This window comes from Alligator sinensis, unplaced genomic scaffold (genome assembly GCF_000455745.1).
Source record: "Alligator sinensis unplaced genomic scaffold, ASM45574v1 scaffold748_1, whole genome shotgun sequence".
Lineage (NCBI taxonomy): Eukaryota > Metazoa > Chordata > Crocodylia > Alligatoridae > Alligator > Alligator sinensis.
The window spans coordinates 632,543-646,070 of record NW_005842455.1 but is presented as its reverse complement, the minus strand read 5'-3'; the positions used below and the strand labels follow the sequence as shown (position 1 = coordinate 646,070).

At 39.5% G+C, this 13,528-nt stretch overlaps 1 protein-coding gene across 1 annotated transcript in view; it reads left to right on the top strand.

Annotated features, from left to right (window-relative positions):
- FBRSL1 (fibrosin like 1) overlaps positions 1-13,528 on the top strand; it is a 676,121-nt gene that overhangs the window by 544,643 nt on the left and 117,950 nt on the right. The window contains 1 exon segment of the mRNA XM_014523175.2: positions 7,650-7,703. Coding sequence (XP_014378661.2) covers positions 7,650-7,703 — 54 coding nt within the window.

Below are 13,528 nucleotides of genomic sequence, written 5' to 3'. Positions count from 1 at the left end.
CCCCCCCGATAAATAGTGCGGAATTGCAAACCTGCCTCGGTGTGTGCCAGAAGACAAGGCTGAGAGAGAGGTGCGTCTGTTCACGATGCGTCTCTATTAGCCACGGTAGCAAAGTAGAGGCGAGGAGCTGGTCGGATCTTCGCGGGGCTGTCAGCCCCTTCGCCGCAGGTGAAGAGCCCCGTAGGGTCTCCAGGGATGAGCAAGGGCCTTTCTCCCCGCTTCACGCGGTGCGGTGCGGCCGAGCGAGGCCCCCGACAGCGCTCAGCTGCCTGGCGGGCGGCGTTGGCACGGCCGAGACACGGGGAGCGAGTTGCCTGTTCGGTTGGTATTGTTGTCGCTCTGCCTCCCTGCGCGCACCCGTCCGCTCCGCTTGAAAGAGATGTTTAATCCAATTAGAAATTCAGGATCGACTCTCTAAAAGTGTCCGATTTTTAGGGGCGAAGTAAGATTTCCAGGTCACTGGATAACTAAGCATGGTTGGGGGAAAAAAAGAACTTGGGAACGAACGGGAGAAAGAGGGTGATTTTTTGAACGGTGGATGCTTGCAGATCTCCCTGGAACGGGAAGTGTTTTTTCGGCATGCCAAAATCTTCATGAAGAGTTGCGTATGCGTGTCAGGCTGACAGCAGACCTTCTCTGTACGTGTCCTGATTTTTTTTTTTTTAATTTTAATTTTATTTTTTGCAATGTTGTACAGTCAGAGATCCTTTTTTACTGCATTGTATCAAAACTAATATTTCCAGATACCCAAGTTACTGTTCTCAAAGATTGCTTTGAGTCTTGGAAATTGTATAATGGAGGAATCCTCTGCTGTTTTACAATAGCTACAGGAATTACTGGCTTTATCCCCCACTCCTGAAAGAAAGTCTAGCCCAGCTGGAAAAGACTGTTAAGGCATTACATAGAAACAACCTTTCGCCTCTTATTTCTAAGGAGTTAAATAAATCTCTGGTCATCCCTGATCAGAGTTTGCTTCAGTGGTTTATGTTTATGTATAAATCCGATTTTCCCCACATGCACACTTGCAGGGAAGAGGAGCTTGATTTTGGCACACAGCATTAACTTCTTATAAGTGATACACTTTTTAATGCTCCATTGAAGATTTTCCTTCTTTAGTAGCAACAGTCCTTTTAAAGCTGCTCCCCCACCGTTATCCCCCTCCCCAGCAGTTAGATCTGAAAAATGTTCACTAGTGCTTGAACCTCCTGCCAGAGGAGGTTAATGTTATAAGGGAAAGAAGGTGATATTTTATTAAGTATGATTCCCATTTAGTTTTCACAGATGTGGAGTAATCTCTTTTTTATTTTAAAGGTGGATTACATTGAGTGAAATCATAAGACGTTTTTGCAGGGAATGTTAGAGGTATTATGAGCAGCACTTTATGAGAGAGAGAGATCTCCATTTTATTCCATCAGTTGTCTTTCTGTGAACACAGCAACGGCACAATAGAACTTGTGATACATGCCAGCCCAGGCGAACAGTGCTGGTGCTCCTGTGTATGGAAAGGGTTAGAGGTGTTTAGTTCAGAAGTCCACTGCTAAGCTGTTGACCTGTAGTATTAATTGGTACTTACTGGCCTCAGATTCTTACCTGAGTTCAGTATATAGCAAGGTGTTGAACTTTGGGAAAGGATGCAAACATTCGATTCTTATTTTTGTAATTGAACAGAAATGCAAAAAAATGAATGGAACATAAGTTGACAGAAATGGGACTTGGAGCAGCTCGCTCCTTTGAGAGCTAACCTTTCCTTCGTAATATGTTCCAAAGCACGGGTGTGTTCATCACTTTATTCCTTAAATAGTTGGGACCTTCGATATCTTTGCGCTGAATGACTCTTGACAACCAAGACTGCACAATATGGGCATAGCTGGATGTGAGACAGAATTTGTCAGTCTCTCTGATATAATTGTTAAGTAATCACAGAAGATTCATTCAAAGTGAATCAGAATGGAATAAGTGCTCTGGTTAATGTTGGTGACTGAGTGAAATTGAAAGATGACCTGAAGTCAGGCAATAGTGCAAGATTGCGTTTCCCCTCACCCAGAAGCACAGTTTGTCAGAGATTGCTGTTAGATGAGAGATATCACTTTGATGGTGCCACAAGTGGAAATGTGTTTTATTGTTTCTTACGATCATTTATCCTGTTGAATATGGAATGGAAATAGTGAACCAGATAAAGAAACATGCATTTACCAGAAAGTTTTCTAGACTAATCAATTATAAGGAGATGTAATAAGAAATATAATCCTTAGGGAGAGGAAGAATTGCCATTATATAACATCTCTTGGGAGAACTTCTGTGCCACATAATGAGGTTGGTGATGATGCATTTTCCTGAAATGCCTCGGCATAAGAATTTACATCTCAGACTTCAGTAAACTCAAAAAATATTACTGGATACAATCAACAACAGTAGTGAAATTGGTATCTCTTATGAGGTTGGTGTTAGTGTCTAGGCATGTGTGTTTTGGTTTAGTAATGACATTTTCAGAGATTTGCTAGGTTACTAAGATCAAAACTTTCAAAAAATATGAGTTGGTAGTCATTAATTTTGCGTGGCATGCTGAAGGTGAAAGATAAAATATGAAAGGCTTATGATCCTATTCCAGCCTTCATTAAGTTATTTGTGTTCATCTCTTTTTAGATAGGAATGAAGAGAACATCTCTAGCCTTATTGCTGTAAGTTCAAATGATCTTTACCTTATAGGAGAAAATCTTACATGAATGTATTAATAAAAATGTGTATATATGCTTTTGTTGGGTTTAATAAGCCTTGTTAGCTCGGTATGTGTTTTAAAATCCTTCTCACCTGTCAGGGACATCTAAGGACCTAACTTTCATCTAAAAAACAAAGCAATTGTTATAAAGAAGTATCATCATTATTATTATAATAATTATTATGTTTGAATGGCAATTGCATTGAATAGAGAAAATATTCAGTTTCACATGCCCCTTCTCCTGTTTTTCCTAGTTCCAGATTTTGATGCTTAGATTCTAGAGTGTTTTTAACCTTTGACAGGTGAAAATTGTGTCAGTGGACTGTCAAATATAGATTTTAAGACTTTTAAACCAATGGCTGAAGACAGTAGAAAATCATAAAAACTGTATAGTTGATGGAGAAATCATTTAATCTGATGCCTAATAATTTAACATCTCAATAAATACTACTAGTTTCAATAGCTTTATAAATAGCTTGTTGTTAAGAGTGGTGCAGGGTGTCCAAAATTTTTTGACTATGGAATCAAACATGTTGCAGTGGCTTTTTATTTCAATGACAGTTACTAAGTTACCTTGCTGAATCTCAGACCATAAGGTAGTGCAGTGACCCCTAATGGTGATTTTGGTAATTGTGACAGATTTGTTTAGTTATACTATTTTTAGTAAATTAAAGATGCATTTGGGTTATTTAAAATCCAGGCCCCCATTACAACACTTCATTGATAATATTTGGTAGTATTCTGTATGCCATCTTGTGGTTATTAAAGTACATTACAGTAAATCATTTGGGCCTTAAAACTGATAGTTTAAAGGAACTGATTATTTTGCTGTCTATTTCATTGTTTTATTTCACATCTCATTAAATGCTGGAAGTCTGTTCTGATCTACTTACCACTGCTGAGTGCAGTGTTTCTCATAAACTTCAAATTTCAATCAGCTTGGATGAAGCATGTAGAACCAATATGTTGTTTTCAAAGGTGGGACTGGGTTTGATTCCTCCTATTCTCCCCCCCACCCCAAAGCTGCAAATCAGTGTCAAGTTTAGAAGTTGACTGGTTAGGTTAAGGATTTATTGCAGTTTGAGTTCTGCAGCAAAGGTCAAGTAGTACAAGGACACCATCAAAGCAGCTTGATATCTTAGTGCTACCAGTCAGTGATGGAACTTGGCTGTAGACAGTAATGCTTAGAGATGGTAATCAGAACCACAGCCTTATGTCATTATTACTCTGCTCATTTCTCTATGGCTGGTGATTTCCACTTTGCATAGATCAGTTAAAAGATTGTAGCGTCTTTTAGCTGTTGTAAAGGTAGTTGATGTAACAAAGCAATGCACAGTTCTGATGACTTGTTTGTTTCTTTAAATAGGGTAGCGTTTTGTTAGGGTACAGATTGAAAAATAAAACAAAGCACCTGCTTTGCTTTTAAGGTTGCATTGCAAAGGCAATGGGTTGTCCTGAATATTTAAAAATAAAATCTGCTTTCATATGGGTGCAGTTGGAGTGATAAAAGCTATTACAATTCCACTGTGGCAAGGCAACAGATTTTTTTCACAGAAAAAAATGATGATTTTCTTGTCTAGCTTATAAAGTGTGATTTCCCTGCCCCCTTTTGGTAAAAGTAGCGTTTATTAGTGAAAATACATAGTATGTTTTGTGTTCTTGGGGAAACCATGCTGGAAAGGATCGTTTACACATTCGTTAACATCACATTTGTAACAGGCTAACCTTTACCACCAGCCTCATTTCACTCTTGACTTCTCTTGTCCTCCAAAGTCAGTACAAGAATGTTAATCTTGAATTAAAAGGTTGTAGAGTGTTGCTTGCAACTAAACGCTGGTGACTTCTTATTGCTTCTGTTGGGAAAATTAAATATCCGCTTCAGCTACAGATCTGCAGTGAGTGGTTATATTTTTCAAACGCTTGATAGGCACACAAAAGGCAAATGTCACGTGCAAATTATTTTTCCCCAAGGTAATCGGCAGTAGGATAAACATTGTTTATATTGTTAAGATACTTTTAAGTAGAGCCTAACTCCAAAGCTCTAGGTTATAAAGCTGTAGCATAGTCCATCTGTAGAATAGTTGGAAATCCTTCATAAATCTCTCTTTAACATGTGCTTTCTATCCCAGTATATGATTGGTTCTCTGGAAAAACCTTCCATAGAGGGTGTACTGTAATCCTTTTATGTTCCTTCCTCAGTGCAGATTAGGCAGCAAGAAATAATTAGGAGATTAATTTTCACCTGTCGCTGCCAATAATAGATAACCTCGATATAGTGGCAGGGCTTGGAATTTGGGGATCGGAAAAGCATTTAACCCTGTAGCAATTGCCAGGGGGTCCAGACAGAAAATGGTTGCCAGAACATGACCTTCGTGCTTGTTGTCATGAAAACCAAGAGAATATTAGTATTTTAGCATTGCGTTGTCTCATTAGTGCTGTGTTATCCCTTAGCTTTTGCTGTGTTAAGATTTCCCTGTGCCACTAATGTGCCAAATGTGCATGGTCTAATCAGACAGGAGCAGGCGTTGGAGACCTTTGCAGCCTAGTCTTTTAATTCAGATACACTTCTGGTGTTTTTCATTATTTCAATTCCCAATCTGACTGGTACTTGTAATCTGCAAGAGAAAAGAACAAACTAATGAAGATGGCTTCATTAGACCGCACGCAATTTAGTCCTTGCCTCTCTTCACCGAATGCAACTGAAGAAATGTCCCAGAAGTACCTGTGCATTAGGCCTTCAGAGAAGCAGAACAGAGTCCCTTTCAAAATTAATTACCTGCTCACTTCAGGTGAACTTAAAAATATATTCCAGGTTCTGAGGCAATGCAGGTAAATTTAAAAAAAGAAAAGGGGGGTGGGGGAGGCCCTCTCTCTCTTCTCCCCCCCCCCTTTTCTTTTGTGCTGAAGTTTAAATCTACAATCTGTTGAAAATGTAATGGGAAACCAGCCTACAGAAAATGCCATTATTCATATCATCCCAAGCTCATTTATTTTATCTGCAGTAGTAATGATAAGACAGGCTGCTTGGCAATGCTGATAAGCTGGGAAATATCTTAGAGCTATTTGTAAAAGTTAAAGCAGATCTTGGTACTGAGCGATAGGGAAACTGATGAGCCTTTTGGCAATCTGCTGAGCTAGGAGCTAATAAAGATTTTAATGGGAAGGCCTCTTTAGGATTAGGGAGAAGATCTATTATCTCAGATTTACACAACATAAACGGTGGGGCAACTTTAATTTTTTTCCTGCTCATTAAATAGTATTGCTGAATGTGAAACCTGAAATCCAATCTGAATCTCTTTGTGTGTGCCAGGAGCCACTGCCAGCTGTTTGTTGAGCAAAGCCAGAAAGCCAGCTTTTGCGGAATGGTATTTGCTGAACAGACGGGGAATAGCAGAGCATCAGGGTTTTAAGGGGCTGCTCACAAACTTTGCAGGGGTAGAACATGAGTGGCTCTCACGTGTTTGGGTGTTGCTGTCTAGAATGTACCTGTGTTGCTTGTCCTTCAGCCAGTGGAGGTCATTTCATTTTCATAAACAGATTGACCCATTGCAGTCTGGCCATCCATACAAATGGCAAGGTAGAAGTAGCATTGCCTGAGGGGTGCTCTCCCCTCCATCTTTCATCTGAAGGTGTCATTCAGTTCAAAATCCTACCTAGTAGCTCTGTCTACACTATAGCTAGAACTGTGATAGTAGAGATCTGTCTCCAAGGCAGCTAGAGCTGGCATGAATTGTATCCAGGTTCCAAGATGACTGACATGGTTAAATAGCCCCATTTACCCAACCAAATTAAGTTAAATCCCAGCTAGAGCCTGATGATAATCATTTTACAGCCCAGCTCACAAAAAAGGTTTAAATATAGAATATCCACAGTGTAGGGTGCCTATTTGTAAGTGTGTAGTGTGTTTCTTCCTGTTACAGTACTGCTGTATGTACAATGTATACAAGATTTAGAAGAGTCTAATTTATACAGGGTTTTCATCTGTTAGGCAGCCCTGCTAAAGGATGTAAAACAGTTTTATGTTTGTGTAGGTATAAAATATGCTGGACGTCTGTTTTGGGGGGTTTTTTTAATGCATTCCTACTTACTGGCCTAAGTGGTGTTGTAAACTGATTTGGCTACAGCAGTATTTAAACCATGTTTTAGGCAAAGCTTTTAAACATTTGAATTCCCTGGGTATATAGGACCTTTTATCCCTGTGCGCACTGATTATGGCAGCACCTTCAGAATCTGTCTGAAGATCGACTGTTAGTCCAGGTTAAACCAGAGGTTAGCACTCCTCACCATGTTGGGCACATGTAAGTGCTGGTGTTTTGTGGATGTCTTCTCTTCCTACTTGCATAGTGCAACCCACATATGTTCACACTGTTGACTGAATAACCACAGTGGCAGTTGCTTATGTAAAAAAGTATTGTAAGGCAAGTACATTAATGTATGTTTGCTTGTTAACATGATGTAGCAGCTGGAAGTTGAAGGAAGAGCCAGTGTCCTGGGACAAGTCGGGTGTCTTCACATCACAACTAGGGAGCCACTGATTGAAACCAGTGGTTTGAGAGGGCACTGGTAGATTCAAAACAAGCCATGGTAATGTTCATTTGCTGGTGTGGAATTTAGCCATTAAGTCGCTTCCTGTACCTCCTCTCTCCTTATGTATTTTCATCTCCTGTTCCCTCACCAGCATATGGGGCAAGGTTGGAGCAACAGTGCCATGCACTTACTTATGAGGACAAAGATGCTTATCATCCTGAGTTGGTGTAAAGCATATGAATAACTTATTCATAGTAAGATGCACTCTATTTCAGAAAAGCAGGATGGGCATGTTAAAGATTTAGAGCCCCACGTAAATGACAGGTTGCTCCAGCAAGGTTGCCATTTAAGAAAGGTATCTACTACTTATTTTTGATATGAATGAAACTTTTTGTTTTGTCTGTAGACCTCAACGGAACTGGAGCTGACTCGTATCAGGAGTGGCTTGATAACAAGCAAGGTATGAGATCAAGTCTCTCCAACATGGGCACTTGGGACTGATTTAGCTTGGCTCTTGCAGCTGAATTGGTCTTTCTCTCCTCTCTCTTTCTCTCTCTCACTTGGTTTCTTTCTGTCTTTCTCCAAACCAGTTCACTGTTAACAGTTCCATGACTGCTGAAAGGTAACTCATTAAATTAGCTCAGGGCCTTCTTACAAGCTAGTGAGGATCCCCTTAGTATTCCAGAGCCCCCAATTCTCCATCATTAAAGAATGAGAATGAAACACACTATAAAGCAAAATAGTTCTGTAACCAATTTAATTGTCTGGGGAAGGGGAAAATAATCAACTCAAACAGTCATTTTTAGGTCATGGGAGGCACATGCTAGTTTAACACTAGATGTTCTGAGAAGACTTTTGTCAATATGAGCTGGAGAGGTCTCATGACTTAAGTGGGGGGTGGTATATGTCCTTTCACTATAATTTGAAAGGGAGAATCTCATCAGTAAAATTCAAAGATGGAAATGTATATGGGGACTGAATTCAAATTCATGTTACTGTTTCTAACTCTTCAGCTCAAAAAGCATTCGGGTTTTATGTCCTCTTCAGAAGCTACAGTTGAAGGAGATTTGTCTGTGACTATAGCTCTGTATTTAGTGCTGAAACCTGTAGTAATAACTATCAGGAAAAATATGTTCCCTTCAGTTAAATTTCATTTATTATGAACTATAGCAAGGAGATAAGAGAAAATAATTATCCTAACCTGGTTATAGCCATCAGTAACAATGTCAGGGTTTCGCCCTGCTGTTGACCCAGATCATGTGACAGTAACAAAGAGCCAAGACTGCCACTAACTGAAATTCTGACTCTCCTCCGTTATTGTCAAAGACAAAACGTCCAGGCACACAAGAAGGTCATGGGTTTTGTTCGTTGTTTGGTTTAACTTTTCTAACAATGCCTCGGCTATCTGTATGTTCCCATATACGGATGATAAATGCACATTAAGCTTCAAATCAAAGATGCTGTGAAGCGCGTTCCCTTGCTGACATTCCTTATTTTCAAGTCAGCCTCTTTTCTGCTTAACTTTACACTAATCTTTCACTATTTTCTTTATTGATTGTAGTAAATACCTAATCATCTCTAAGCTTTCATTTTCAGCAGTTAGGGCCAGAAGGCTGGCATGGGAGAATTATAATCAATGATGGTTTCTTGATTAAATTAAGATTGCAAAATAGTTTCAAAGTCCTTCAAACCATTCTAGTTCAGGACACTCCTAGTGGGCAAAAAGTATATTCTTTGAAATATTTTCATCCAGTTTTGTTTGCTTTGTACTTTTTTTGCTTTTCTAGTTTGTTTAATGTTCTGTGGGAAATAATTTCATGGTACTGTTTCAAAAAAACCCAAAAAACCAAAACCCATAAAACCAAAATCCTGCGGCAGCCCTTGCAGTGTGTTGTGGATTGATTCTCAAATTTTTGTACTGAGATTTCTGTTTCAGGGTAAAGGGTAAAATGTCATGTCCCTTAATACCGGTTTACAACGGTCAGGTGCTGATGCTGTGCTATATGAAGACATTTTAGAAGGTTTGGTACGAGTAAGTACAATAACTTGTAATCGGCCTTCTAACTTCCAGTTTGTTTGTGAGGCTGCAGTAGTGTTTCATATCACAATTTGGAACAGTCTCCACAACATAAAATACCTAGCTGGCACTAGTGCAATAATTTTGGTTGCAACTGGATAGTTGTTTTGTGGTGTTTTTTTTTTTAATTCACCCTGAAAGCAGCCATGCCTGTTAAGAGTGAAATCTTCAGGCCATATGAAATGTGATGACCATGACTCCATTTTATAACAGCTTGCTTGTCTCTCTGAAATTACGTTATAATGAGGTTTGGTTTATATATTTTACCTCTTTCCTCATTAAAGTGCTATCCTTCAGATGAAGCGCTTTGTGTGTTGAAATACTGCATGGTTAAAATGAAGGCAGGTTTATAAGGATTTAATGTACTTGGGAGCCAAGGTTTTGCAGCTTTATAGCAGAGATGTTTTAACAAAGGACTTTATGGTAAGGGTGTGCTGTATTTTAGTCAGGCATTTGCTCAAGAGAAAATCTTGAGTAAAAAAGCCTAGCAGCCAGGAGAAACTATGAAGGAAAGAGCTTCCTCCAGATTTGAAGCTTGGTCTTGATAGATATTAAATCCATTATTCTTTAACAGTCCGTGAATTATTTCTTTTGTTGTCTCAGAGATGACGTGGCATTGTTGCACTTCAGAATTGTGCTGTAATGCTTGGAAAGCTATTTCCTGAGTTGAGTGGGACTCTCATTTAATGCCAGAAGAAGTCAGGTGCCTGTGCTGTAGGTCTGTACCTTATCTGAAATGCAAATCTGCATGCATACATGTGTGAATGGTTCTCAGTGCAGAGCAGAAGAGTATCCAAAAGTTCAAGCTACATCTGTTTCCCAGAAGGGATAGCAGTTGCTCTTGCAGCATTTCATCCCTTCCATTGTTGTTCCACTATGGTGTTGACAGCTAGCCCTAAAATTGAGACTTTCCCTTCTCAGCCTTTGACTTGAGGGGAAGGTTTGGGAGTTGAGTAAGAGGACAACAAGAGTGCATGTCCTGGATCTGCCACTTCCACTGGTTAAACCAGGAGAGCGTATGCCTTAACACCTGGGATTTCTCTGCCATATCAAAGATTTAAGAGCTGTGTTTTCAAAGAGATTTCTCCACAGAAGCTTACTGATGTAAATAAAAAAAAAAAAGTCCAAAACATTAAACAGAGGAAAGCATGTGAGCAGGAAGAGTGTTGTCCAGACGAGTAAGCCCATATATTTGCAACAGCACATGATAAGGTGACCTGACTAGTGCATAGGGTGGAACTTCAGAGTTCTTTATGTAACATGATGCAACACCTTTTGGCCATGGAAGACAGCAGTGGGATGAAATGAGTGCAAAGACTATCTATTCATTTCCTTGTCAGTGCAGGGTTATCCATGCTGTGTATTACTTCATGCCTTGTCTAGTCTAGCTCTGCATGAATAAGCTCCTGCAACTTCACACTGGAGACCAGGCTACAACCTTGTATGTTGCTCAGTGCTCACTGGTTAGCTTGCTAGTGCATATATCCCAGGGCCATGGTAACTGGCTGCTGAGCACTGAACTTGTGCTACCTACTCATGCCAGGTAGGTTATCCAGACGGCCATTACATGGGGTTGCTACTGAACCAGGCCAGATCTGTAACAGTGACCTTCAACTGAAGACTTCTAATCCCATTATCAATCCCCTGAGCCCCATGGATATCATCTTTTATTAGAATCTGGATATAGCCAGGGGCCTTGTATGTGTGCTAACAATAAACATAGCATTAATACATAATTTGGCCGCTTCTTAATTTAGCCCAGCTCTATCCCCTGAACTCTCTTGACAACAAGTGTGCGTTGGTTGTATAAGGACAGTGTACACTAGGGGACTATGCAGTAACTAGAGGGACTTGGAAAACCATTTGTGAGCTGCCCTGCCAGCGGTAAGCAGAGAAGAAGTGTTATTTGTGCAGCATTTAATTTAAATAGGTCCCTTGTTCATATGGGTGGAAAGAGATATAAATGAGTCTTTTTACTGGTTCTGGAGTTCTGTTAAACTGCCTTGAGCTACCCTCCTCCGTTTTCCAAGCCACATGCTAAGCAAAGCCTCCTATCAGATAGCAGGGCTGATGAGATCACCAAAGAAACAGCATCACCTTTGTTGCAGAAATTCATAAGAATAATTTTAAAATAGGGCTAGAATGGCCTTTGGAAAGTCATCTAGTCTAACTCCTTGCTCAGGGAAGGAATATCTCTGTCTAAACTATCTCAGACAAATGTGTGGCTAATCATCACTTAAAACCTTCTCATTACAGATTTCACAACCTCTCTAGGTAATCTGTTCCAATAGTAAACCACCTTTATACAGTAGTTAGAAAGTTTTTCCTGATGCCCAACCTTTAAATCTGCCTGTTGCCTTTTAAACATATTGCCTCTCTGTAACAATTACTTATGTATGTGAAGACTGCTTTCAAAACTGCCACTCAGTCTTCTCTTCCCCAAACTAAATAATTCCAGTTCTTCCAACCTGTCCTCATGTCATGTTTTCTAGACTTTTCCAAATAATTTGGAAAGAAATGTAACCAGTTTCTGCTTTTTCTTTTTCTTGCTGGTAAGATCCATGATGTGCTAATGTTTAAAAATGGCTAAGATTCAACAGCTTTGCATCAGATAAATATTTCAGTGAAACAGAAATGGTTCATGAAATCATATCGATTTCATGGTTTGCCCCTGAAAACAGTTTGCCCCATAGTCTGTTTTTACTTTAAAATTTTTGAAATTTTGTTTCAAAATACATTTTCTTTTTTAAATTATTTTTACTTGTTATTTTTTAAGTTTACATTATTACTTCACAGTATGAAGTAATATCTTGTTTGTATTTGTTACTTTTTAAAAAAATTACTAGGAGCAACTACTAAGTACATATGGAAGCATCATCTCTTATTTTCTAAGGTGGAGTTGTCTCTTTCTGTGTTGAATGTTGAAATTACTTGCAGAGAAGAAATCCAAAGTTTTGATCAGTTATTTGGGAGCATTGCCTTTAATAACTGGCACATCCTTTGTCAAGTGAACAAGGTCCTACTGTTGTATGTGACTGGATTTTATTATGAGCTTCTGCAGTTAATGGACTTTACCAGCATCTATTGATAATATGCGTTCAAATATAAATCCATAAAGACTTTTGGCCTCATTTAAAGGAAGCAGGTGGTGTCTATAGCACAGCGTAAGCAACATGGATCTCAGCAGTGGGAGAGGAGAGAGATTTTGCAGCTGTGTTAGAAACATCCATGCACACACAATTCTATCTATGATATTTATGAGTTCTTAACTTTAATTATTATTTATTTGTATTGCAATAGCATCTAGTCGGGGGGACTCTAATTTGCTTGGTGTTTTATACAAGCACAGAACAAAAAACACCAAAACAACCCAAAGAGCTCCATCTCTCTTTCACCATATTACTTACACGCACACACACACTTATGATTGTGTGCGTGTATAATAAGCCCGTGGCTTTGTAATTTGGTAATAGTGTCTGGAAGGAGTCCAAGTTGTTGTAAATATGAACTTTTGTCAATATTCCCCAAGCTTCTTTGGACTCTAGGGTGGGCTTTATTAGCTGAAGGTCACACCATTGTGTTGTCTCCCTCTCTGGAGACCTCTGATACCTTTCTGAAAGGACAGCCCATTATCCTGGGGCTTAGAAGGCAGCTTTCTCTTCAGTGCCACTGAAGCTGATAAGCTTAAGAGGCATATTTCATTCCCCCACTGCTGCCTTCAGGAGACAAATCGTGTTTATCGTTCCTGATTAATTCCAGTTGAACAAAAAAATAAAATAAAATGAGGTGCACGCACGCACACAAATGCACGGACACAAAGGAATTACAGATTTTAGACCAGCCTTCTGTTGAGGTGTCGACTCGGCACAGGGATTGCAACAAGCAGTGTCTGTTGCCACCTCTTTGTTATCTTTCAGTGGTGCGTCTGAAGATGAATTTAGTGACATGAAAGGATCCCAGGCTCTGATCAGTTTAAAGAAGAAAGGATGCTGGGAAGAACAGGAGAAATAGTGGCATCAGCATTGAGGTTGGAATTGATTTGTAACAATTAAACATTAAGATCCAGGGAGAATGGCCCAAGGGTAGAGAAGGGCAAGGATTTTACTCTGTGCTACATGAAAAGAATCATGAAAACATACTGTATGTTGCTTCTGTGTTTTACAGCCCCCTTCATCACAGTTAAAAACATTTCCTTAGGAAGAGCATGC